Genomic DNA, 27,394 nt, shown 5'->3' on the forward strand with positions numbered 1-27,394 from the left:
ATATGTGTAGATTCATAAAAAATCTAAAGGTAGAGAGTCTTAGTATGTATTGAAAATAAACATCCATTAGTTAATCTGATAAAGATAATCGACAAGTGTTGACCTGATCAGCTTCATTCCTGCTGTTTTGCTGGACATAAATGATATGCATTCGAGAATGGCCAAATGTTATGTAACCTGTAATGTATAATGTGATAATAAATAGGTCCAGTACTCTGGCTTGTTTGGGTGTTTAGCATGATTGTTTTCTGTACTCCCCATGCTCTCCAACTGAGTATGAAGTTTCCAAGATCAAGTTATCACAAGAATTCTATTGAACGACTTGACCAACAAGCCTTGGCTAAATCTAATACTGTCTGACGCCATGACGTCAGACAACAAGCTCATATAAAAGTCAGGGCTCGACATTAACGCTTGTCCGCTTGTCCGGTACCAGTGGAAAAAAATTACGGACAAGTGGATATTGCTGGGCACTTGTCCGATTGGACAAGTGTATTTTAATGTAAAGACGTCTCCAAATAATTTAAAAATGACTTGAAAGTTTACCGGTACTTCAGATACGGAAACAGTACATAAAAACCGAACTTCGATCCCGATATGGTTCGTAATTGAGTTCACATTCGATCGGGATCGAAGTTCACTTATTGCATACTCAAAGGCATGAAACTTGCGAATTTATGTTGACAGTTTCACTTGTGAACATTGATGTTGTTGTCAGGACAGAAAGTCTAGATAAAATTTTGTTTTATGTGTTTGTTGTATTTATGAATAATATCACGCACATGTAATGGACTTTATTTAGTTTTCCAATTGACAGTATTAGATCTTTATTGAAAAAAAATCGGACAAGTAAATGTCTTGGTCACTTGTCCGAATGGACAAGTAGGAAAAAAAAATTAATGTCGAGCCCTGAACAGCTGTATAAAGAGTAATCTCCGCCATTCTTCTTTTTTCAAAAAAATTAAAATTGGAAAGCATTAAATTCTCATGCATACCAGGGTTCGAAATTCACTATATACAACTCGCAAAACGCGAGTTAGAATTCCTAAATTGCAAGTTAAAAATTAGGTAACTCGCAAAAACTTGCGAGTTGATTTTTTTTGCATTGAAACTATAGCAAAATTATATAATATGACAGAACACAATGATTTTGATTTAAATCAGTAATTTAACTAAAAGTCACACTGTAGTTGTATTTTGTGTATTGTACAGTAGTTACTTTTTCCTTAAGTTACATATTTAATTTACATAAACTTAACTTTATATGAAAATTGCGAGTAGTCTCATAAAATTGCGAGTTCACTTTCTTGGTACTCGCAATTATTTGCGAGTTGTAATTTTAGGGAGTTTCTAACCCTGCATACTTGTACATGATCGATTTTAAGGATCACCCCCCCCTTTTCAACACATAACACGATTCAAAATTCAATATGGGCGTATTTCTTTTGCTTAAAAAGTAACACAAATGAACTAAGATAACAAGTTTTGATAATCCAAAACCACGTTATGGAAAGAAAAATAATTTCCTTCTAAATAATACGGATACTCTATACTGGAATGGGTTGTTAATTAGTGTCGCATATTATTTTGAGACTCTCTTATATTCAAAGAAATGAACTTTCATTCTATTTTCTTAAATAAAAGATAATCAAGTCCATAAAGGAACCATTTTCATTTAAATTTTGATAAATCAACTGAGATATGATTATCTGTGCTGTAAAGACAGAGGTTCCATGCTGCATTAATTTTTGAAGCTGGGCTTTAGTTTGAAAAGTATGCCCATAAATCCAACACATCTCGATGAAACAAATTCTGTATTTTAATTCCTGCACAGTCTATGGATGTAAGTATTTCCATTTTTACCTTAACCTAGTAAATTGAAAATTTACAACATGATATTATCAGCAATATATTTGGAACATCTTTTATGATTGACCAGTGAGTTTAAAATGCATGGCTCGAAGACCGACTCTAAAACTGGACTTCTGATGTGTCCGGTCTCCGCTCATAAGAGTGTTCGATATGAAAAGTCTCAATAAAAATAAACACATGTCTGTTAAATGTTTGATTTTTGATTGATGTCAACCTCAGAAGGATTTCAAATGCAGCGGCAAACCGGAGCACAGACGTTACATTGCACAGTCAAACCTTGTTATCTCGAACTTTAGGGGAACGAGAAAAAAGTCGATATATCCGAGAATTCGAGATGATGAGTTAAAACACATATAGTAAATGTGGATGGAACTTCCAACTCACTTTCACTTATCCATGGTATCCTAAAGATATCGATACTCAAAATTCAGAATATTTGCACTAATCTCAGAGTCCTCAGCAATTTAAACACATGCCATGGGAAGGGAGAGAAAGGGTTTACATTTTAGTTTAGGATAATTATTGGATAAGATCAATGAATCATTTCACTGTTACATTAGACAAATTTCACAACATAACACGACTGAGCAGGCAAATCAAAAATACTTACCGTAACATAGTCATATGTAGATCAAGACTGCTATACAGCGTACCGTATTTTAAAACCATAATGATGTTTTATTAAAAATTTATCTATTTTATTTGCTGAGAATAAAAAGAACGCCAATTCTGGCTTGCCATTTAATTCTTTATTATTTTTTAAAAGAATATGTCTTCAATGAAATCCCTCGTATACATCAGCATTATCATCCAATAATTGTCTCCCCAAAGTTTAAACTGCAAATTACGTTAAAAAATATCATTAATATTATTAAGACTATAGGGTAAAACTAATCTCAATTATAACTTGAACAGAGAAAGAAACATTGTTGATTCAAATGTATAGTCTTGAAATATTTCTCCCAAGAATAAAATATACTCTTATTTGATTACTGAGAGAAAAAAATGTAACGAAATTGAACAATCACTTACTTTATTTCGCAGATTAGATGTTGTTTTCGATCACAGACAAAGTCCCCAAAGAAATACTGGCCGCCATGATACAAACCCCCGCAGTCCTCCCGGGCGAAATAATTTGGGTTACCCCCTCCCCATTTGAGGTAAGTGGCTTGTGTGTGGGTCCGGCTCCACATCCACGTTCCCCGGTCTGCCGCATCGTTCAGGTCAATCCAGAAGTCCTTAACATCGAAAGAACCTGTACAAATATTTGGGTCGCGTATGAATATTAAATGCATTAATAAGTACCACACATTCAGTTTCAAATCCAGACAAAAGAAAAGATAAATGTGAATATAATACATTTTGATAATATTTATAAGTTTACTTGTACATATAGGAAGATCAGTTATAAGTACCTTCAATTTCATGTATTTTCTGTATCAGAAAATTGTGTTCAATTTCTGTTTCTATTGTAACAAGGTGGGCACCAATCACTTTACAGAAAGTCTAAAAAAAATTACACCCTTAATTTTTCATCCAGTATAATGGTGAAATTGATATTTAGCTTATATAAAGAATATAAGAGATACTTCTATATCTTTAGATAATACTCATAATATAACGTTATATTTTACATGTCTACATTTTGGAGTCTCATAGGCAATGATATTAATCTGGGGGGGGGGGGGGGTATTTACTGCCATTATGTGATATTACCTATTTGAAAAGGTGTTATCACCTATTGGTGATATATCACCTATTTGAAAAGGTGATATCACTTATTCACTTGGTTATATCACCTATTCAGCTTTAGAATTGGAGATATCACCTATTCGAATAGGTGATATCACCTATTCATATAGGTGATACATGTATAACCTTTTCGAATAGGTGATATCGCCTATAGGTGATATCACATATTCATTTTGAATAGGTGATATCACATATTCGAATAGGTGATATCATCTATTTAAATCAAATAGGTGATATCACCAATTCGAAAAGGTGATATCACCTATTCAAATAGGTGATATCACCTTTTCAAATAGGTGATATCACCTATTCATTTTGAATAGGTGATATCACCTATTCGAATAGGTACATGTGATATCACTAAATTGCAATAAATACCAAAACGGCGCCTCATACTTATCTGAGTTATGTTCTCATATTAACATATACCAGTTATATGTTTTTGCAATTAAAACGTGGTCAATCATCAAAAACTTTAAAATTTTATCGAGTAAGTCTAAACTCTATTTAATTATCACTTGAATAGAGAAATGTAATTAACTAAACCTTAGGGTACGTTGGGGTATGAGCCAAAATATCTTTGTATGGGGATGTTTGTCATTGATCTGAATTTTACCGGCCTTGCTTATAGACGAACCAAAATTATAAAAGTGTATATATTTGTAATACATGTACAAAACTGACTATAGACTCGGGCCAGCTGAGATGGTGGTGTAGGAACTTGTAACAGGAACCTTGATGTTTCGTGAATCCGTCAGGACAGACTTCTATAGATTCTATGCCTTGGACTGCAAGACAAAAATTGTGTAGGATCATACAATCCATACCTAAAGCTGTCAAATGAGAGAGAGAGAGAGAGAGAGAGAGAGAGAGAGGTTGTTTACTTACTTAAAAATAAGCAGGGAAAAAGACCCAGTAAAGCACATTTGTTCATTGTCATCGATAAGTGCATTATTCACCATATTTTCTTATCTTAGTCAACGATAAGTAATACCTAGAATATAGGAGAGTAGGAGTGTAGATTACTTCTCTCACTCACGCAATAAAAGTTACTTTGTTAAAAATGTTCCTCCTTTGTAAGTACATTTCCATAAATGTTTTTTTTCTTTCTATATATATAAACTAAATATTTAGATGGAAAGATGAATACTACGTAACAAGTTTTCATTCGACATTGCATCCACAACATTTGTGAATAATGTATTTTCTATATATGTATGATAAAAGGATAAGATGAAATAAAGACAAAATACCTTTACAGATATTTACCAAACTTTTCTGCTCGGATTTTGTAACACATTTCTTTTTTTCTCACTCCAATTTTTTTCCAGGTCTTGCAATAGCACTAGTGTCTGTATTATCGTGTAAAGGCCAACCGAATTGTCAGTTGGGATCAAACACATATACTTTTCACCAGTCATGCTACAAATTTGTGCATGAACATTTCAGCTGGCCAGAAGCTATCGTAAGTTGCAAAAGTCACATTAAACATTTAGTATTTGAAAACCTAGAATACAAACTGAACACTTTGGTGTGCACAGGATGATACCCTATTGATGCAAATGACAATATGTTATGTTCAGCTACAGATTAGCTATATATTACATGGCTTTTTGTAGACATACTGTGCAACGCTAGGAGGCGAACTGGTTCGAATAGAGTCGGCTGCAGAACACAACTTTCTGATTCATATAGCAAACCAGTTAAAAGCAAATGACAGTAAGAGCTAAGAACACTACATTATAGCGCAATGGCCGTCATTACTGCATTTATTTATTTTGAAACGTTTCAGCCTTTTTTTCTTGTTCAACTGAAATTGACTAGTTATCTTTGTTAGCTTCTTTCGATGTCAAGGAGTACTGGATTAATCTGTCGGACGCCATTGTACAAGGAGAGTGGATGTGGATGGGAAACACGAGACTGAACGCTCCGGAGGACTCTCCTAACAACGAGCGTGCTACTTATGTAAAGTGGGGACCAAACCAACCAGATGACCATCCTAACGAGGACTGCGCGGGACTGTGGTTCGAGGGGGGATTTTTGTACGGGGATTGGCCTTGTAGTGCACTATTGCACGCCATTTGTGAGGACAGGTAACGTGCCGAAGAGAGCCTGATAATGTTTTGCATAAACATATAAAAAAAATCTAAACAGTATAGAAATCAAGTCCAATCCATTGATAATATGCACGTTATGTGGGCGTAAGGGAGGCAGTACCTTGTTGAATGGGACCTGGGAATAGAATTTATATATCGAACATATAAAATACCTTCCAGAATTGTTAAATGATTGGTTCCCATTTAGATATATTGTTCAATTACATACATGTATGGATAAATAAAACTTTTTTAATATCCATCAATTTTGTCATAAAATGTTGTACATGTATTTTCAATGTTCTTAAAAAAAAGAAAAAATTGGCAACAAAATTCTTAACTGTATATGGCTACGAGAAAAGCTAGAAAGGCGTTATTTGAACATTATTTATTTATTTATATGTTTAATTAATTAATTAATTACTTTATTTATTTATTTGTTTTTCTTTTCAGCTCTATAGCAGATGATTGAACATAGCACATTTAACACTACGGACATATAACATGTACATATAAAGAGTTTATTGAAGTTGTTTGGATGAAATATGAAGATAACGAACAGTAATCGAGCTCAAACGTCGACTGAAACCATACAAATTTGGAGCAGAGCAAACACGGACCTCTAAAAACATCAGAGGATTAGGTGCCATGTGGAGGAGTAAGCATCCCCTGTCGACCTGTCACACCCACTGAGTGCTCGTTGTCATGATCGGGAAAGAAAAATCTGTATTTTTCCATTTGACTTAATGGTAGACTGTATTTGCTGACAAGGTCATAGTATAGACGAAAGAATTTGCGAAATGTTGACTTTAAACGAGAGTGTTGATATTCTTATTTCATCAACTTATTTGTCAATTGCTTGCCTCGTTTTAAAAATTGTTCGTACGTAGAGCACGCTCTTGCGTATCGAATCAACTGGGAGATATAAACTCCATATATGCAGGTGATAATGGTATATTGCTACAAAAATAAGGGAAGTTGACAATAGAAAAGTTGAAATCCTCACGTTTATCATAAAGTTTTGTAGTTAGGTTACCATTATTGTCTTTTCTAGTAAAATATCCGAATATGAAATAGATGTGCCAGACTTTATAACGGTGTCTTTTATTTCGATATCAAACTGATATATCGAATCAACGTAGGGATGAAAATGAATATTGTTAATTGATAAAACGCTGTCGATATACATTTATCTAAATGTCGAACCGAAGGCTTTTTTCTTTTCATGTGGAAGTTTCTGAATAATTTGTGCTTCATATAAATACAAAAATAGGTCTGCTAATAACGGGGCGTAATTATCATCTATGGGAATTCCGACAGTGTACAATAAGTATGTTTTAACAGAAAAAAAAGGTATGTAAAGAAGATGGGCGAACAAGGAGAGCGAAGTGCCTGTAGTGCAACAAACATGAAGGTGAAAAATTAAATCTCAATTATAACAAAATTTTCTTTGATATTTCATCTAAAATTAAAGTATACTTTGTGTAAAATCTCCACAATTTGCAAAAATCTCACAAAGAATGAAATTATTTGCCTCACACACACACTAGAGAGGGCAAAAAGGATCATTTTCTCATACTAAAACACAATTTTTCGATATGAGTGGGTCTTCGATCCATATTTTTCAAAGTTTGCGGAAAATATACATTTATTGGCCAACAAAACTATGGAGCAAAGAGCCCTATACCTTAAAAATATACTTTTATGACAAAACGTTCGCATCTTTCCGAGAAATGAAGTCCAATTCATCAAGAGCTGTGTAGCGTAGTGGTTAGCGCGTTAGTCTCAAATGAAGATGATGGTCAGTATTTTTATTGCTAGAGTTCGACAATACCACATTATTTTTTTTTAAACAGAATAATTTTTGCCTAGAAAATTTTCCTCAGAAAAGTTTTGTTTATCATAATTTCATAAAATTCAATCATGAGAACTTTACTCAAAATACTAAATTCACAAATGATTAGGATTTTTATCATCTGTTCAAAGCTATAGGCATACTGTGCGCCTTGTTCACCCATCTCCTTTATGAGTTCCATTTTTATTGAAAATGCAGTTGTCTATGATGTCAGAAACCCGGACTTCAATTTATCTGGGTTGTATAAAGAGTTAAAAAGTCGTACGCTTTGATGTTATTGATTTTGGTAAAATTTTGTGATTTCAATCTTTCGTAAAGTTCCTCGAAGTTTCAAGAATCCACATCTCTTTAACACCACTTCTCAAATATGTACAGTACTCCTCAGTAACATATAAACGCCATAATATGTCAATATTTTGGGGGACTAATTTCACTACAAATAACGAAATATAGGTGTATAGCTTTCTTTATACAGAACTGTTATGAACTTTTTTCTTATAATTGAAAAAAGCAGTACCTTTAGAAAAAATACTTACTTGAAGAAGTGAACATAGCAGAGTGTAATTAACCAAGAGAGCCAACTCTCTCAAGTATATTATCTAACAATTCACAAATTTTGCCAAGTTGGACCGTATTTGCTACATTGAAAAGCGTTTGAAAGAAATATAGAATGTACTATGTAATTTTTTTTAAAGCTTATGCATTTGATTCCGCGAAAGACTGCGCTACCGCAACATGCACTCCGTTTGATTGTGACGTAATGAGTTCAGTATAAACAAAAAGATTTCAACAAACAGGTAGGTAATTTCAGTTTATCTTGCAAAAAATGGATTTAAGTAATTTGTCCTTTATGGACCTACTGTAATTTAGAACAAGAGGCCCATGGGCCACAGCGCTCACCTGAGTAACTTTGGCCTTGCTGTTTTTCACCTGATTTCTCCCCCCCCCCCCCCCGGTAGTACTTATTGTGGCCCCGCCCTACCCCCGGGGGTCATGATTTGAACAATTGGAATCTACACTACCCCAGCATGCTTCCAAGTAAGTTTCAGCTTTTCTGGTCCAGTGGTTCTTGAGAAGAAGATTTTTTAAGATTTTTCCTATATATTTAAATGTAAAACTTGGATTCCCTATTGTGGCCCCGCCCTACCCCCGGGGGTCATGATTTGAACAATTTAGAATCTACACTACCCCAGGATGCTTCCACATAAGTTTCAGCTTTTCTGGTCCAGTGGTTCTTGAGAAGAAGATTTTTAAAGATTTTTCCTATATATTTCAATGTAAAACTTGGATTCCCTATTGTGGCCCCGCCCTACCCCCGGGGGTCATGATTTGAACAATTTAGAATCTACACTACCCCAGGATGCTTCCATATAAGTTTCAGCTTTACTGGCCCTGTGGTTCTTGAGAAGAAGATTTTTTAATGACCCCACCCTATTTTTGTCTTCTCTTGATTATCTCCCCTTGTGAGGGGACTTGGCCCTTCATTTTAACAATTTAAATTTCCCTTCACCCAAGGATGCTTTGTACCAAGTTTGGTCAAAATTGGCCCAGTGGTTCTTGAGAAGAAGTCAAAAATGTGAAAAGTTTACAGACGGACGGACAGACAGACGGACAGACAGACGGACAGACGGACGACGGACAAAATGTGATCAGAAAAGCTCACTTGAGCCTTCGGCTCAGGTGAGCTAAAAAAGTTGGTATTTCTTAACTCTTAAATCACGCGTAGAAACTTCCGATTTGTCAGTTCTATCATTTTTTCGATTCTTTATGACAAATGACATCTTTATGAAAAATGTAAAATATTTCTCATTTTTATCGACATTTCGCTTTATTGAAAAAAAAAATATAATAATAAAAATAAGAAGATTGATGACGTCACGAATTTTTGACAAAATTGCATTGTGGCAACGTCACGTCATAGATACGGCGCCATTTAGTTGCAAGCGGACGTGTGAAATATTAGGAAATAAAATATTTGAGATTTTTTCATGAAGTTTAAAGTTATTCTAACTCATTGCAGCGCATACAAGGCAAAAAGGGTAAAATATACCTTGTTGTTAACAAAATCGTTTCAAAGCGATTGTATCTTTATTTTAGAAGTTGTTTTGATCAGGACAACAAAGTTTTCACTGAAGAAAGTATATTACATGTATCCTAGATATCTTATTATGAACCATCTTTCAATGCAATGCATTCGTACTTCTTTCCATCTTCTTTTGGCGGAAAAATAAAATGAAAAAAATGGTTTGCATTTATAATATTTAGTATTTTTTTTAATTTTACAGAAGAGAGGGGGTGGTTAATAAATTGAAATGACATTTGCTAGAAGTTTTTTTTATTTACAGCTTAAGCCTTACGAAAGAAGGGTGAGTCCCAAACTACTACACAGGCCTGTTCTGGATTACAGTAATATTACAGATGGCCGCTCAGGGTCATATACCACTCAGGAAACATTCCGATTTCCCGCCGAGAAAGATGCGACATTTACTGTCAACTGTAACACAGACGGAATTCGGAGCCTTGGTCCATCCTATTCTGTGGAGAAAAACAACACCATTTTCCCAGACAAGCCTGCTCACAAGGATAACCAAGCTGACCACTATTCTCTGGGTTTACCAAAATATGGAAACCCTAACGAACACGATTGGACGGATGTTCCTTTACCTGGGAACGTTACGCCTGTAAATTCACAACATAGAGAAAAAGGCCATAGCTCAACAGAGGACGAATGTACAAACTTCAGAAAAAACTCGATGCTGAAAAACAGAAATCTTTTAGTGTCAATGACGGAAACATGGATTCTGGGGTTGGGAAACCATTATGGGGGCCATCTTATCGCACTGTGGACTATACAGTGTATTCGTTAACAGGGTCTGGCGAGTCAAACAGAGAATACCAGACTTGGTCTGGACTGCAGACCTCGGACGGCAAATATAATTTAGTAAGTGTCATTAATCACTGTTAATTTAAAACCCCAGTCACATTTCCAAAAACGACAAACGGCCAACGGTTTATGAGACAAGAATAGGATTCTTCGGGCAACAATCAGCAGTTTATCGACCCTTGTCTTGCCAGATTTTGACCTCTTTTTTGTCAGCCGACCAATTTTTGTCCGTCGGGCCAAGATATATTTTTTTTTTCTACGTCGGTGGCCGATTTCTTCGATTAAAGCAGTCAGTGAATAGTCCGTCGACCAACCTTCGATCATCATCCGACCATCGGCAGACAGTTTGTGAAGTCGGTCGGCCGACATTTAGGTATTGTGTTTTCAAAAAATGTCGACCGACAGTGAAAATCAACTGCTCCGCGTCGCCCGATAATCATGTTTTTTTTTCAGCCGACGAAACGAGAAAAATTTGGTTGCCCGACCATCGGTTTAAATGTGATTCAGGTTAAAGTGGGAGTTCGGGGGTGGGGTTTGGATTTTTTATGACAAAGTGACAAAAGAACTGAGTTTTCTTTCCCCCGGTATTTATAACATTTTCATAAGAGAACAACAGATACCCATGGTTAGGTGTGGCGGAATATTATTATCTCTTGAAAGCTTAAATTTCTCCTCAATCTCTGGTCCTTCTATCTGAACATGTTTTATGTTTACATGTTTTCTGTTTATTTTTTTTCTTCTTTTTAATTCGTTTTATTTATTTACTTCTGTATCATATTCAAGTGAAAACTTGGCTTTCATGAAATTCTGATATATTGATCGATATTCATTTTTGTGAATTCTTAGATTAAATACTGGGTATATTAATAAAATGCTTATTTTGATTATTCTCCTTACATTTCCATCAAACCTTAATTATTAATAATAGAATGATTTTTTTTTCAGAGAGACAGGATTAACAGTCCTTTGTCTGATGAATGGAAAAAAAAGATTGATGAATTGGTAATTTTATCTATAAATTCCAAATTTGGTATGAACGATGAAGTTTAAAACTCTACACTCGCTTCATAAGAAAGTGTTTCATTCGAAAAAGTAGGCTCATCATCTTTGCAAAACTGAGATACAGTGAAAACTTTTATATTCTAATTAGTGTAATCTTCCTGTCTTTCCAGTTGCACCTCGTTGACGCAGTTGATGAAATGGAAACAGGAGGCCTAGGATTGGTCCATACAGAGCAAGATAAAGTTTATATGGTACAGGATTGTTTATGTCTAAATATATAAATAAATAATTTACAATTAAATTTAATTGATATATATATACATGTATATTTTAATCTTATTACTCCCCAACCCCAATATCTTCAATATCCTTAGTAAAACTAAGAAGAATTCACAAAAATATAATAGTATATATTTCTTTCTAGAAAAAGGGATTATTTATTTTTTTCAGCCTATGGTTTTGGCTTCAACTGAATCCAGACACGAGGATGTAAAACAAAACATAGACTATACTCGATTCAGACCAAAAAAATCAGAGAGAAAAATTGGGCCGCTGTGTCAGACACCGCCCTTATGCGGTATGCTTTCATGTCATCCTCCATAAACAACAGAATTTAGAATGTAAAAAAAAAAATAAATCAAGGATAATGTTGCACAAGAACTTTTTTTTTTAATTTCCAGAGAAAAACACGCAGCCATGGAGAAACATTGACAAAAACTGGTCACATGGGCAACGACCCGATGTAGATTACTGGCAATTCCTAATTAATAAATCTGGTAAGATCTAACAAGACATTAATGCTCAAATATTGCAATATATTAAAAAGTTGATTTAAAGTTTTAGTAAATCAATTAAAAACTAATAAAACACTAAAATAAAAGATATATATTGTTATTTGGTTTCACATTGTTAATTGTCATTCATACAGTGAAATTTTTGTTGACCTGCTTTTCAGTGTTAAAAAATATTTGGTGCTAATTTCACTTTACATTTTCTTCTTTTTTTTAGGTTTTGGATTCTAATATATACTGCATTCAAAGATGTAGCAGTTATGGAAAATTACAGAATGGACGAGTGCAGTTTTTTTTTAATTATAAAAAAAATAAATGAAATTCATTCATATTTTTTAAAAAGCAGCTATGTCAGTGCTAAATTGATAACGTTTTTAACAATTTATTGTTATCGAAAAATAAATGAAATTTGAAAATATTAATGTTCTCATTACTGTTTCAATTTGTTGTTATTAAACCATGTTAAAAATATCAAAGGAAGTTTCCGAGATCCAATTTCTTTATTTTGCACCAAATGTTGTCAACCTATAAGATTCGACGACCAAAAAAATATGTCTAGTACATGTATACTCCAAAATACATACGCTTATCTTGCAAGTTCGCAAAAACAAGAGACAGTAACGTCTCTTCACTTTGGCCAGACTAAACTCAAAATATTTAATGTTAGCATGGCAGATACACGTATAGCGGGGACCTCCATTTTTACAATTTTTGAAGACCTTCGTGTTTAAAGTACCAAGAAAATCCAAAACATTACGAACTTTGTTTAAAAAGCATGCTTTCAAAAGGGCCTTACACATAATTTGGGGTATCCCTGCCTAAGTACAAAATTTAGGCCTGTTCTGAGCTTTAAATAAGTGATGTTTTAAAAATTCTATTTGATACAAAGTGGAGACTGCATCTGACGTACATTTAACATTTATCTAAATTGTAAGGAATGTATCCAACTTAAAAGAAGGTATACATACACAAACAAAATCTGCACACATGGGGAATATTTTGAATGCCCTTTTCCCCCTGAAATGTACATTACATGCTGCTTTTGACTCTTTATAGACTCGAGGAGAAAGAAAACATGATTCTCACTTATCAGTTTATACTTGACGAAACTCTGGTTAAGTACAACATTTGGGTCATTTATATAAGCTTTAAATGGACCAGGTGCTAAAAAGTCCAATTAAACTATACAACTTATGAGCAGAGCAGACACGGACCTCTGAAAATATATGAGGTGAGATCGGGTACCGTGGAACGGTCAAAGACTCTTGAAAAGAAAAAAAAAATCCTTCAGAGATCATCATGAGGCAACTCAGCTGAGAACTGTGTCACATGAACATTTTTCTTTCCCAAGGGATGCTTTTTGCAAAAAAAAAAACAAAAAAAAAAAAAACAAAACAAAACATAAAACGAGAACTTCGATCTTCGTTCTATAAACCTTTTCTTTGTTGTCAGATGTAACACTATCTCACCTTACCAAATTGATCAAGCAGGTATTGTTATCAAAATTTGTTCATCATCTGTCTGGCATCTTTCTCTTTGTCATACCTTGATTTTTCAGTTTCTTCTCCAAAACCAACAGGTCACCTGAAACCATACTTGTCTCAATGCATCCTAGGATAAAATGTTCTCAAATATTTTCATATAAGGGGCCATTGCTTTCCCCAAAAGGTCATTATGTATTACCAAATGATAAAAATGAGGTAGAGTTGTTTTAAAAAATCTCAAGAATCAAAAATGTCAAGTAATACGAATTGCTCTCTAGATTGGTTCAGTAAATCTATAAACTAGGCTAGAATGACTTTAGCCCTAGTCCCTTTTGTCAATTCTTTGACGTTATGAGTTTTGTCCTTCAGTCAAATCTCCTTTCTTTACTTTTATGTTCTGGTCCGGATTACCGGTAAGTACAAAATTTAAAAAAAAAAAAAAGGCCTCATATGATTTACTGTGAAATAAAGAAATAACAACATTTCTCCAACATAAAAGACAATAAATAAAGACACTCCAAACAAAATTTGATGAATTCATATTTTGACATATACAGCTACATTGTTTCTGTACTTTCTGGAATTGGTGCAAAAATATACAAGTTTGAGAAGTTTTTTACTTGTACATGCAAGTGTGCAACGGTAAATTTAAGTAACATTACGAAAGCATGAAACATATCAAAATGAAAATAAAATTGGATATTTATAAACTCTTTTTAAACAACTTTATCACACAATAAAGCATAAAATTTAGAAACAATGCTTTATAATACATTATCCCAAACAAGCATTTGCATTTGACGTTTACAATACAGCACCTTAAAATAGACGTAAATGATACATGAAGCATCACACAATCCCCCCCCCCCCCCTCTAGATTTTTCTGTCCAACTACCATTTAAGAAAAATGGGAATTTTAAAGCAGACTTTTAAAATTTAAAATTGCCAAAAAGGTGCTGCCTGACTGCAACATGCATGAACTCACAGTCTGATCAAATGGAATTATGATCACTGGGACCAATACTACATATGTAAATTACCTGATATTTGACCTTTCATATTCAGTCTTATTCTCTATCAACTTTCATGTGAACTAAAAAGATGAATATCAAAAAAAAAAAAAAAAAAAAAAAAAAAATACATAGCTATAAAGCAAAAAAATTACATAATTTCTTTTAAAATAAACATAAGAATTTTCTCTTTGTTGTAGAATAAATATTTTTTCCATTATTTTTTTATTGTAAATAAACTATGAAACATCCATGTAAAAAAAAATTACAGATGGGTAGATACTAGGAGATGACTTAAACTAGTTTTGCTGTTTTACCAAACCAAAATATTCCATCGATACCAAAAAAGTAGGACAGATTTTCCTTCCAACTTTAAATTACCTGATAGGGGAAAATAATCTGATATAATTTTATTAAAAAAAAAAAACTCATTCAGATTTCCAGTTTAAGACTGTGAACATTTGGCATTTGAACACATGACTACTGACTTTTATGTAAAGTGCTTCATTGAACTGCACTGTTAAGAGAATTATCAAGACATGATACACGTCAGATGCATGCTAAGTTTAGCTGAAAAAATGGGGGGAAAAAACACTTCAACTGGTTTTGTCCATTTAAAAAAGCCCTTCAGCACATGTACTCAGAACGTAAAGTTCACTGAAGGCATTTCAAGATATCATGCAAAACATTTTAAAGTGGTCTGATAACAGATTTGTGAAAGATACAATGTATACAGCTTTGATTTTTTTTATTATTACTGTTAATGTCAGGGCCATTATTGGCCCAAAATAATGAATAATTTACCTTAAAAGAAACCCTCCAATGTTTTAATACATTATATGTATCAACAGGATCACATACTTTAAAATGTGCTACTAGGCTATAAAATTTAAAGTTTTATTCATACACCAAATGGATGTACATGTAGGATCTGCTCTTTCATTGTGTAAGTACAGTACCTGATTTACACAGAATAATCACCCCTTTTATGCTACATACATAACATACAGCAAATTATCAAAGTTTAAAATGAATTTACCTGACAGATTCTCTCTTATTGAACCTTTGGCTCAGGACAGATTAAAATGGATAAAAAAAATATCCACAGACTTAATGTAAAATTAGTTGTAAAATTAAATTAACATTTACATTTTTACAAATATTCTTAATTGATAGTTATAATCATATTAAAGTATAACTTAATACATTCATAATACAGTGAAAACTGTCAATCCGACACCTGTACAATTCGTTACACTGTGAATTCATTCCCATTTCATATGTTCTTTCCACTGTGCAATCCAACACCCTGTTTATTTCGACACCAATGTATGTCGGATTAGACAGGTTTCACTGTATCTGCACTATGTAATATAAATTTGCAAGTGAGCTAGAAGTACAAATAAAGCGGATGTACATTGTACAGGATCAAAATTAAAAACACTATTTATTTACAGTGACTTATTACCGTAAGGCATTTGGTAATTCAACCATATCTTTGGTGAGAATCATCATTTTTAATGAGAAAATGATCTTTTAATGTAAGGCCAGCAAGGACTGCTAAGATTCTTGGAGCAGAAAATTTGTTGCTGTATTGAGGTCATTATGAGACATAAGTAAGGCCCTTCTCACACTTTCCTCTGTAAATCCCATATCCACTAGCTGCTGGATCTAAAACAAACAACTACACCTTCAATCTTCTGTTAAAGTTGTCCGAGTTCTTCGATGACTCTTTCTTTGAATCTGACAGTTGCTGTTGCATTAAATTTGCTGTATATATGATAATCTGCAAGTGACCCCCCCCCCCCCAAAAAAAAACAACAAAAACAAAACCAAAGAACTACAGCTTTATTTTTGATTTCTATTGTAGATTTAAGTCTTTACCTGTTCTTGTGATGGTGGATCAGCTGCTGGGACATTTCTCTGCCTTAATCCTTCATTTATTTCTGCAAAATCTTCTGCATCATCCATTGCTCCAAACAGTCCAGGACCATTCTGATAATTAAACAAAAATGGCTTGCACTTATAGTTACATGCCTACAGAAACAAAGATGACCAACAACTAGGGGACATATGTTTCTAAGATACACACATTTAATTTACAAATAACAAGGTGAAATGTCATTCACTCATTGTCAAAGTAAACTCCAATGTTGGAATATGTGATCAATCCAAATCTTTTCTACTACAGGTAGTGACAATGTCATCCTCAATAGTTAGGATCATGTTTCAATATTAATTCAAAGTTCAAAGGTCAAGGTCAAGTTAGAGATGTCATGTCATCCAAAACAGAGATAGACACATTTGATTTACCAGTGATTTGATCAAAGGTCAAGGACAAGTTGCTTAAGCTCATTTTACCTAGTAAAGTTAGAAGGTATATAATAAAAATAGGTTATCCTCAACAAAACTAAAATTGTCTATCTACCAATATTAAAGCCAAGAAAAACTGGCATGGGAGTATGGCAGTATTTTAAACATTTTTTCTTATTTTGTTTATGTTGAAATCCAACACACATTTTCTAACATCAAGATTTAAGGTCTATGCATGATATTAGAAGATCATGATTGGAAAAAGTCATTCCCAACAGATAGGCCAAATGGAAATTTCAAGCCAAACTAACCTGAGGTGAAATTTCAAACAATTCACATCTTTTGCTCTAAAACGATCTTTCCTGATTTGGATAGTAACATGCCCCTGATCTCAGATTGAAAATCTAGGTCTTACCCGATTTGGATAGTAACACAGTCCCTGCTCTCGGATTAACTGCGGTAATATCTGTTGTTCTGTACTGTTTTTAAGATTGCAAAACAGTCCTTGCTCTTGGATTGACTGCAATAACACCTGTTGTTCTATCAGTGTCCTTCCTGATTTGGATTGTGAAGTGGTACCAGCTCTCAGATACCTGCTCTCTGATTGACTGTATCAGTGCTCTACCTGATTTGGATTGTGAGGTGGTACCTGCTCTCGGATTGACTGTATCAGTGTCCTACCTGATTTGGATTGTGATGTACCTGCCTTCAGATTGACTGTATCATGTCCTACTGATTTGGATTGTGTGGTGGTATTTGCTCTTGGATCGACTGTATCTGTGTCCTACCTGATTTGAATTGTGAGTGGGTCCCTGCTCTGGGATTGACTGTATCAGTGTTTTACCTGATTTGGATTGATAGGTGGTACCTGCTCTTGGATTGACTGTATCAGTGTCCTACCGGATTTGGATTGTGAAGTGGTACCTGCTCTGGGATTGATTGTATCAGGGTCCTACCTGATTTGGATTGTGAAGTGGTTCCTCTGGGATTGATTGTATCTGGGTTTTGTGAGGTGGTCCCTGCTCTCGGATTGACTGTATCAGGGTCTTACCTGATTTGGATTGTAAGGTGGTCCCTGCTCTCAGATTGACTGTATCAATGTCTTACCTGATTTGGATTGTGGTGTTGTACCTGCTGTCGGATTGACTGTTAGGTAAAACTTACCTGATTTGGATTGTAAGGCGGTCCCTGCTCTCGGATTGACTGCAATAACACCTGTCGTTCAATCTGATCCATCCTCTCCTGTCTCTGAAGCTCTAGAGTGGCTCCCATGGGGAGAACATAGTCTTTAGGTTCTGCAGAGTCAATAAATCTACCAAAAACTTTATACACAGTTCCAGCAATCACACTGGGTATCACAATTAGCTGCTGGATTTTTAAAAAGTTCTTTCTCCATAAAATTCCAGATATCTAAAAAATTTAAAACAAATGAGCAATATAATTTAATGCAGCTGAATTCTTAATGAATGGGAAGTCTTACATAAGCATAATCCTAAGTCAAATATGATCTGTGAATAAACAATATACTGGACAGATAACAATCAGCAATCAATATTAATGGTCACCAGACATAGGTCACTGGGATAAACAACTGTTCTACACTGTACAAACTAAAAATGTGTTCACAGGACACAAATGCCCAGCCCAAATATAAATGAAAAGAAATGTAACTTGTACCTTTGGTCTGAGTTAATAGTAAAATATAATGAAAGAGGGGAAAATTTTCAAATATTATAACATTCTGCCCATTACAGTACAATATACTGTATACAGGCAAAATTTCACTCCAGTTTTATTTTTGCCCCTTTTCCCTCTTCAGTGGGCAAATTCAGAACGGAGTCAATTAAACAGAGGTATCTCTTTCTTATAACACCACATGTGTGTGGAACAATTTTTAAAGGAAGAAATCATTTTGAAGTGTGTGATAAATTGAAAATAACACAAAATAACACAGGAAGAAAATAACCCTGTACACAATATCATTGATGATATATATACAACTTCCTGTTAGAGAACAAAACATTCATGTATATAATTGATGATATGTAAAGAACACTGTATCGTTGGTAAATACATGTACATGTATATACATCCTGTTAAAAAATAATACTAACTTTTCTTGAAAAACTGTTTGAATTTAATTTATAACCCTCTACTGTAATGCATAAACATTGCCCTGATACTTACAATTCCACAGAATGCTACTATCAAGGTCTCTAAAGAACCGCTAGCTACCTGTTAAAGAAAAGAAAGGAATAATATGATTTTCTTCATTAAGGTTCATAAACCTATAAAATGCACTTGCTTTAATGCTTATGATTTTCCAAAAGAAATGTATTTGTTAAGGTATGTCACTCGTGAAATTTGTTATATCAAGGATTTTTTGAGAAGTATATTTTGGATAAGTACTCATATAGTATGACTCAAAATCGCAGAGAAAATGGGGAGTCAGTGTGCATCTAACTGAGCTACAGTACAATTAAGTTGACCTTTTTGCACTTAAATTGTAACTCTTTGGTTAATCACTTTAACCGTTATCATATTTTATAAGATGTAACCATGGCAATAAACATAATCTTATTTTACGTAAAACAGTTTGAATAATATTTATCATTGAACAAATCATGCAAATTAATGCACGTAAATTATTGTGTGACCTTTTTGCACTAAAAAAGTCTCATATTTGGGGTATTAAAAATCTAAATAGGCAATAGGATATTTTCTTGTATCAAACTTTTTACAACTTATTTGCTAATCGGTCAAAAGTATCGAGTAGTTTAAAATAATGAAAGAAAAAGTTGGGGTCAGTGATGTAAATTTTGAAATATTGGTCAAAATATGCGATTTTCAGACAAAAAACTGTGTAAATTTTATCTCAACTTCCTTAATATATCTTCATTTCTTGGCATTGTTTGTTGAGCGAAGGTGTAAATTTTGTTATAAAAATATAAATTGAGACCTATATTTAATATTCCAGGCATATCATAACGGAAAATATTCTCTGAGTAAAAGTATGTGAGGCTAAAGTTCCAAGATATTAAATTTAATAAATGTGTAGATTTGCAGAATTTTCTGCTAAATATCCTTCCGCCACAAGAAATAGTTCCTTATAAATCTTGCTTCTTTGTGAATTTTTGAGCAGTTTTTTAATTGAATGTTGAACATTTTACATTGTTTAATCTAAATATGTTATAAGGATTGAATTGTAATAAATAGTTTTTAAGTAAGAGGTTCTGACTGAAATTTTCTAAAAGGCTGACGAGTGACATACCTTAAGTAAAATACAAACAAGCATAGCATAGCTTGCAGGGCAAAATTGGACAATAAAGACAATTCAACTTGACAAATTCATAAAGGAATAATAGACATTTATGTCATTAAGAGTTATCTCTCTTATCAGAGTATCAATGAACCTTAAACCCAGCTTATATACCGGTAAGTGAAAGATCAGAAAACAAACCAATAAAAACATTAACTAATATTGTATTCTATTTCTATTCCAACTGTGTAAAAAAAAAATCAAGTATAAAGCATAGCTGATGTTCTATCTTTATAAGGACATTGTAGTTTTGAATGCATTAAACAATAATACCTGTAGACCCAGGAAATACTGGAAGGATTTCCCAGTCATCGGGATTCCTAAAACATTTCCAAGTTCTATTCTTGGAATATCCATAAAGTATGGTACAAAAAATGGGTAAATTAAACATAATCTACAAAACAGAAAAATAATAATTGTACATATACATGTATAACAAGAAGTCTGTGAGCCAATGCTCACTAATAATACCCCCGCTCTGATGTGAATACACAAGTTCGGTTATAGACAAAGACAGTGATAATTAGGAAATTGACATTGGATTTGTAAAAACTGAATCCCAACATATGGCATGCCTAAACAAAGACTGTGCTAAAATTTGAAGCATCTGCGATAAGTAGTTGCTGAGAAAACTACGACCAAAATTTGCTATGTATGTTTCGGACAGACGCACGGATAAACAGGAAGTTGACATCGGATTTGTACAAAAATGAATCCCACCATATGGCATGCCTAAACAAAGAGTGTGTTAAAATTTCAAGCACCTGTGATGAGTGGTTGCTGAGAAAACTGCAACCAAAGTTTGTTATGTGTTGTACGGACAGACGCACGGATAAACAGGAAGTTGACATCAGATTAGTACAAAAATGAATCCCACCATATGGCATGCCTAAACAAAGATTGTGCTACAATTTCAAGCACCTGCGATGAGTAGTTGCTGAGAAAAGTACGACCAAAATTTTTTATGTATGGTACGGACAGACGCACGGTTAAACAGGAAGTTGACATCAGATTAGTACAAAAATGAATCCCACCATATGGCATGCCTAAACAAAGATTGTGCTACAATTTCAAGCACCTGCGATGAGTAGTTGCTGAGAAAAGTACAACCAAAATTTTTATGTATGGTACGGACAGACGCACGGATAAACAGGAAGTTGACATCGGATTCGTACAAAAATGAATCCCACCATATGACATGCCTAAACAAAGATTGTGCTAAAATTTCAAGCATCTGCAATGAGTAGTTGCTGAGAAAACTGCGACCAAAATTTGTTACAGACAGACAGACAGACAAACGGACAGACACACAAGGGTAAAAAACAGTATACCCCCCTCTCCTTCGGAGCGGGGGTATAATTAACAAGAGGCTGACAAGCAAAATTGCTTAACTGAGTCATTATTCTTGACCAAGTTGTTGTTGCTTTCACTCAAATAACATCTGTCAATGTCTTAAATCACATGACTAAACTGAAATATGCTCCAAAATACTAGTATAAACAAGAGAGCACAGTCCAGGTTTTATTCCTATTTCAATGCACTAGTTATGCTATATTTAAATAAATTTACAGCTGATTGCAAAAAAAAAAAAAAAAAGGGACATCCCAATCTCATAAACTTTAAATGTGAAATTCCAATATGAATGGGTATACAGGTCCAAAAGAGGGCTTACTGAGCCACAAGTTCCTAAAATTAAGGGAATGTTACTCCTCATATTGCCAAGATGTACATAAATTTGTACACTCTCACAGCTGAACATATAAAGATTTATGGGAATCAAAAATACTGAAATTCTTTGTGTTTCAAATTCAACAACTGTACAAGTATCGATCTGATCATTTGTAATGTGTTCATTTGATCTGATCATTTGTAATGTGTTTTTATTTTAGCAAGCACTCTTACCCATCTGCTTTTTAACACATTTTGATGCAAATCAGAATATGATTTTTTTTAAAAATCAAATTCTTTTGAAAAGGGGAGAATAAATGTAATAGAAAGCTTACGGGCCAGATGGCAATGGCTCCATATTGAAATGCATAAGTTTGCAAACATGGACAGCAGACAGCTCTAATACACTTCCAAATACAAAAAATCCTATCAGCTGTGACTGGAAAAAAATTGTATTATAAATAAGCAATCATATTTCCAATATCTTAAACCATATAATTTTATATTGTGCATAAAATACATGCATATGTTTCAGTGCATATTTTAGTGATACTTTTCTTTCTTACAGATGGATATTTTCTATCACTACACATTTTTGTACAACATCAATTTTTGAAATGATTTTTTATCAGTTCTGTCAAGAAATTAACTGCATGCAGCATTACCAGTACTGGTTAGTACATTTCTTATCTAAATAACCACTGTTCACCAGTACTGGTAGTACATTTCATATCTAAATACACCACTGTTCACCCTTGCCTCAAAGTTTTCTTTTTTTTTTTTAAATTGCACAATTATACCTAAAAGCTATTCAGAACAATTAAATGTATCTTGTGTAATTAACATGTCAAATACATATTCATAATATACATACTGCAAATTTTCTTGAACCATATCTTCTTTCAAAAGTTCTAAAATAGTAAAACAGAATGCTTCCTATCATGAGGTCCTTGACGTTCAGAAAGGCGATTCTGGCGGTGAGGAGACGCCACAGTTGTAGTTTCTCTACAATAAGGGAGTGGTGGTACACACACAGATGACGGTACTGACTCAGGGGGAAGTTGATGAGGACTGACGACAAGAAGCTGGCTCCCAGAATGCATTTGCACACCGGTGCTTTATCTGAAATATACACAGATGTATATATTGAAAACATGATGACTTTAAAGAAAAATGTTTTTAAAAATGACTATTGAAGGAAAATTGTACTGCAGAATTAGATGTTATCAAAAATTCAATCCTACGTGTGGATGGACAATCAATGAATGTTATTTGAAGTTTAAAGGGGACTAATATCAATGTAAAATAATTCTGCCACAGATGAATACGTGAAGTAGATGTATATAACGGTATATGTCATTTAGAAATTGTAACATCCAGATGTAAAGTTTTTAATGATTGATTTAAACTTAATTATCATGAATAAGCTTATAAATCTTATTTTGTATTTTTATCTTTTCGTATATATCAATATAAATGAAATGGACATCAAATACATTTGCAGTGCAGTTACACCTGCAGTAACTAGTTTTTAGTCTTTTAACATTGACATTCCCAACTTTGGAATAAATGTTGCTATATTTTCCAACAGGCATCTCACTGTCTCTATAGATCCTCTGTTATGATGCCAGGGTTACAAATGCTAAAAGATCTAATTATATGTTATATGTACCTCTAATGATTTAGAAGATATGTTATATATACTTTATGCTCCTCATGTACCATCATGTATGAAACACATGGTTCAGTTAAATTTACTACACAATTTCAAATGACTGCAGGAAAGTCAAATAATAACTTTTTAAAATGTTTTTGTGAAAAATACGAAGAATAAGTTCTAATATTTCCCATGCTCACATAAACAAACAAGGACAATTTTCCATGTTGAAATACCGCTTACAAAGTCTTCAAAAGTAATAAGAATCCAATTTTTATAACTTGATACTGGTATTCGTACATTTGCCATGCTACTGGTGTTATTCGTTGTTGCTTTGTTATTTGTTGACTAGAAATTAAAAGTTAATGCATTTAATTAAAAATATGTATTACTAAGTTTAGTTCTGCTCAACATTTATTTTACACGGTATTACTTCTCATGTACATTGATCATAGTGATTTTATTAATTAGCATAAAAATATCAAAGTAGTATACGTAGTAAACAAAATTTACACTGTCATCATGTACATGTGTCGTTATGCTGCATCTTTGTACATACTCGCCATAAAGGAATGATAAATCACATTAATTGATAATTCCCAGTACATGCACACAACAAAGCATCTCTAAACCATTTCAAACTTTAAATGGCCATCTGAGGTGAGAATATGTGAGTACACCTAAGAACCGATTGTTTCGAACCATGGAATACACATAAAATTTGTATTCACTGATAGTACAGCACGGGAATACAGGCAATTGTCCACAAATGGACTTATACAATGGAGTGGAGAAAAACCCAGATTTTACCATTGTAAAACAATTGTTTGTATATGAGAGCATGGAATTAGTAGATAATGATGTAAATATTTTAAGTAAAATGCTTGGGAAAATGCTTCATATATTTCCAAAAGCGATTTGAAAAACTGGCATTTTCCAAACTCTGTATTTTTTTGTATTTTATTTAACCCATAATGCAATTCAACACTTTAACTCATTTAGCTGATTGGTTGGTTTGTCAGTCACATTGGTGCCTCATTTAGCATGTAAATTTAGTCTGACATCACAAGAAATAGTTTCCTTGACCTGTTAAAAGTGTTCAAAAGCAGCAATATTAACACTATCTTTCCCTTAGATTCCTTCTTTAAAACTCTCTAGTATAAATATTAGTAGTCATACACTTGTAATTTTTGTTTTTTTTTAAATAAAATGCAAAATTGTGAAAAGTTGCATAGACCGTTCCACGATAACTGCGGTACTGCTCTTTTGCAGGGCAAAATTATAGGCCTATACTTTGGTGAAATATGACGTAAAAGAAATTGTTTATTATGTGTCATTTAATTATCTGTCAACAAAAACTGCGCCAAACGTTATTAATTTGCCCTGCAAAAGCTTAGTACTGCAGTTATCGTAAAGGGGCTAATTGAAATAGCTAATTAAAGCTACTTCAAGTAGCTAAATAAAGCTACGGTAGGTAATTCAAGCTACGTACATGTAGCTAAATCTAGTGATTGTACCAGACCTGCTCATATCTAATTAAATGCGTAAATTTCTTTCACATATGATAAAATACAGATTAAATATGACAACAAATTTCTTACAAAATCCCGAAGCACTGTTTAGCTGCCACATAGTTCATTCCATGGGATAATGACGGCTAAAAGTAAGAAAACAGCATCACCACTGCCTCTGTCCACTGTTTCAAAACCGACAATGTATACCGGAATCTAATGTATGAAACAAATATCTAAACGGAAACGGTCATAAGATGCGAAAAATTCAGACTGTTCAGAATATTTTTTTAATCAAAAAAATCAAAATTAAACGTTTAAAAAACTGTTCTGTTACATGATCTTCATGTAGCATAGGCCTATTTGGTGGTGGTGGTGGTTGTTTAACTCCAACCCCTAAATAACTTTACTAAACAGGCCAAAATTCGATATGGCGGCCAAATTATTTCCCATATATGGAAAATCTCAATGCATTGTGGGATAGGTTATCCTCTGATTTTGGAGTCTGCAGTCAAAATATAAATAAGAGTCCTGGAATAAAAAAAGAGAAGGGTTCATGTACTTAATGCCCAGAAGGTATTCATAGTCTCGGATTGGATGTCATTATATGATAATGTCTCTTTTTCACTTGTCCGTGGCTATATCCAGTCTCTATCCAGAGAACTTTCTCCTTCCCGCTACATCCAATCCTCCCTTAGCTACATATGTAACGTCAAAGCCACATGAAGGATATGCCTTATTCTAAGTTCAATAAGATAAAACGTTTTTTTTACTAATCACATTATAGCACTCCAAGCTAGCATGAAATTAAATCACAAATTTGTCAAAAACAATTAGATTATTGTTTTTGTTTTTTATCGCCTGTGTTTTGTGTTGAAAAAAAAATCTTAGGTGTTTGTCTTTAAATCATGAAACTTTATTTCTGGGGAACTCATAAAGGTGACAATGTTGAAAAAAAACTACATCTTGATTTTTGTAAGCAAATACTAGGAGTTAAAAAATCTACATGGAATGCAGTAATACTGTTGTTTATGCTGAGTTATGTAGACTTCCTCTGTTGTACAAAAGGATGTTTTCAATGATAAAATTTTGGGATAATATATTAGCCAATGATAACTGTATTATTAGAAATTGTTATAAGAAAATGTACATTAACTGTGAATCTCATGCACAAAAAAATATGGGCTTTTCAGGTGAAGAAATGCTTAAATGGTCTTGGTTTTAGTGAAGTTTGGGGTAAACAACAAATTAATACAGCTACCTTAAAATCTATTAAACAATGGATCTTGGATCAGGCTAAAAAAGAAATATTTTCTAAAATAGAAAGTTCACAGAAATTTTCTTTCTATGAATATCTACTTGTTCAAAAATGTATATCAAAGTTAAGAATATCCTTACACCTTTTAGCTATTGAAACTGGGAGATATAATAAAACAAACAAAGCCCACAGGAAATGTTTTTCCTGACATACTTGTGTTGAGGACGAATATAATTTTCTACTAGTATGTCCTGTTTATGCAAATTATCGAAGCAAATTTATTAAAAATATTTCTTTAAAAAACTATCCATGTATAAATTTTTGCAATTGTTCAATACTGAGAACTTTAAGGATATGTGTAACCTCGGTAAATACAGTGTACATATTTATTATAGCATAAGGCGAAGAGGAGATCTTGTAATCCAATAATTGTAATTTTTTCTTTCTTTTTATTTCACTATTATTTATGTACATGTACGTACACATTGTTCTCCTGTAAATTTCCACTTCTGTACTGTATCTGATTGTATGATATTGTATATACTGATTGTATTATATTGTATATACTGATTGTATTATATTTTATTATATATTTGTTCAATAATACAGGATTTTTGCATCCCTGATATGAACACAGGCACGCGCCCTGTATTACACACCCTGTATCAGCACCCTTTATTTTACCCTTTATCACACCCTTTATTACACCTTTCCGGAACATCTCTGTATTTTTCATTCGGAGTACCTCGGATCTTTTTCTATTAATTGTTTATAATGTTTATTTAAATTGTAAATTTTCATCAGATATTTTATGCTATTCAAAATAATTATTTGTTTAATTCATAATTATTTCATTTCTTATCGCTGTATGCATTGCCTTTGGAAAAAATTTATGAGAAAGGAAATTCAACGAAAAAAAAGA

The 27,394-nt window shown here is 33.3% G+C and overlaps 4 protein-coding genes and 1 long non-coding RNA gene across 5 annotated transcripts; 3 read left to right on the plus strand and 2 right to left on the minus strand.

The window, feature by feature from the left end:
• Nucleotides 1-2,678: 2,678 nt before the first annotated feature.
• LOC133202528 (perlucin-like protein) lies at nucleotides 2,679-4,564 on the minus strand. The gene is made up of 5 exons (XM_061338366.1): nucleotides 4,513-4,564; nucleotides 4,309-4,412; nucleotides 3,288-3,378; nucleotides 2,905-3,127; nucleotides 2,679-2,709 (listed from the first exon to the last, which is right to left on the minus strand). The coding sequence occupies exons 1-5, from the start codon at nucleotides 4,562-4,564 to the stop codon at nucleotides 2,679-2,681; spliced, it is 501 nt and encodes a 166-aa protein (XP_061194350.1).
• Nucleotides 4,565-4,687: 123 nt separating this feature from the next.
• LOC133202530 (perlucin-like) lies at nucleotides 4,688-6,226 on the plus strand. The gene is made up of 5 exons (XM_061338367.1): nucleotides 4,688-4,700; nucleotides 4,956-5,089; nucleotides 5,244-5,343; nucleotides 5,462-5,717; nucleotides 6,174-6,226. Exons 1-5 carry the CDS (start codon nucleotides 4,688-4,690, stop codon nucleotides 6,190-6,192), a joined length of 522 nt encoding a protein of 173 aa, XP_061194351.1. The 3' UTR covers nucleotides 6,193-6,226.
• A 3,700-nt stretch (nucleotides 6,227-9,926) lies between these two features.
• LOC133202531 (uncharacterized) lies at nucleotides 9,927-11,742 on the plus strand. Its single transcript, XM_061338368.1, has 3 exons — nucleotides 9,927-10,516; nucleotides 11,405-11,461; nucleotides 11,632-11,742. The coding sequence occupies exons 1-3, from the start codon at nucleotides 10,304-10,306 to the stop codon at nucleotides 11,740-11,742; spliced, it is 381 nt and encodes a 126-aa protein (XP_061194352.1). The 5' UTR covers nucleotides 9,927-10,303.
• A 177-nt stretch (nucleotides 11,743-11,919) lies between these two features.
• LOC133202756 (uncharacterized) lies at nucleotides 11,920-12,541 on the plus strand. The gene is made up of 3 exons (XR_009723295.1): nucleotides 11,920-12,038; nucleotides 12,142-12,237; nucleotides 12,470-12,541. It is a non-coding gene; the product is annotated as an uncharacterized LOC133202756 (long non-coding RNA).
• A 3,469-nt stretch (nucleotides 12,542-16,010) lies between these two features.
• LOC133202312 (ubiquitin-associated domain-containing protein 2-like) lies at nucleotides 16,011-25,402 on the minus strand. The gene is made up of 8 exons (XM_061338106.1): nucleotides 25,305-25,402; nucleotides 22,921-23,168; nucleotides 22,382-22,485; nucleotides 20,652-20,772; nucleotides 19,247-19,294; nucleotides 18,224-18,469; nucleotides 16,631-16,741; nucleotides 16,011-16,417 (listed from the first exon to the last, which is right to left on the minus strand). Exons 1-8 carry the CDS (start codon nucleotides 25,333-25,335, stop codon nucleotides 16,307-16,309), a joined length of 1,020 nt encoding a protein of 339 aa, XP_061194090.1. The 5' UTR covers nucleotides 25,336-25,402; the 3' UTR covers nucleotides 16,011-16,306.
• Between the last annotated feature and the right edge of the window lie 1,992 nt (nucleotides 25,403-27,394).

This window comes from Saccostrea echinata, unplaced genomic scaffold, assembly GCF_033153115.1.
Source record: "Saccostrea echinata isolate AGI-Se365-2 ecotype Australia unplaced genomic scaffold, CSIRO_AGI_Sech_v1 ptg000047l, whole genome shotgun sequence".
Taxonomy (NCBI): domain Eukaryota; kingdom Metazoa; phylum Mollusca; class Bivalvia; order Ostreida; family Ostreidae; genus Saccostrea; species Saccostrea echinata.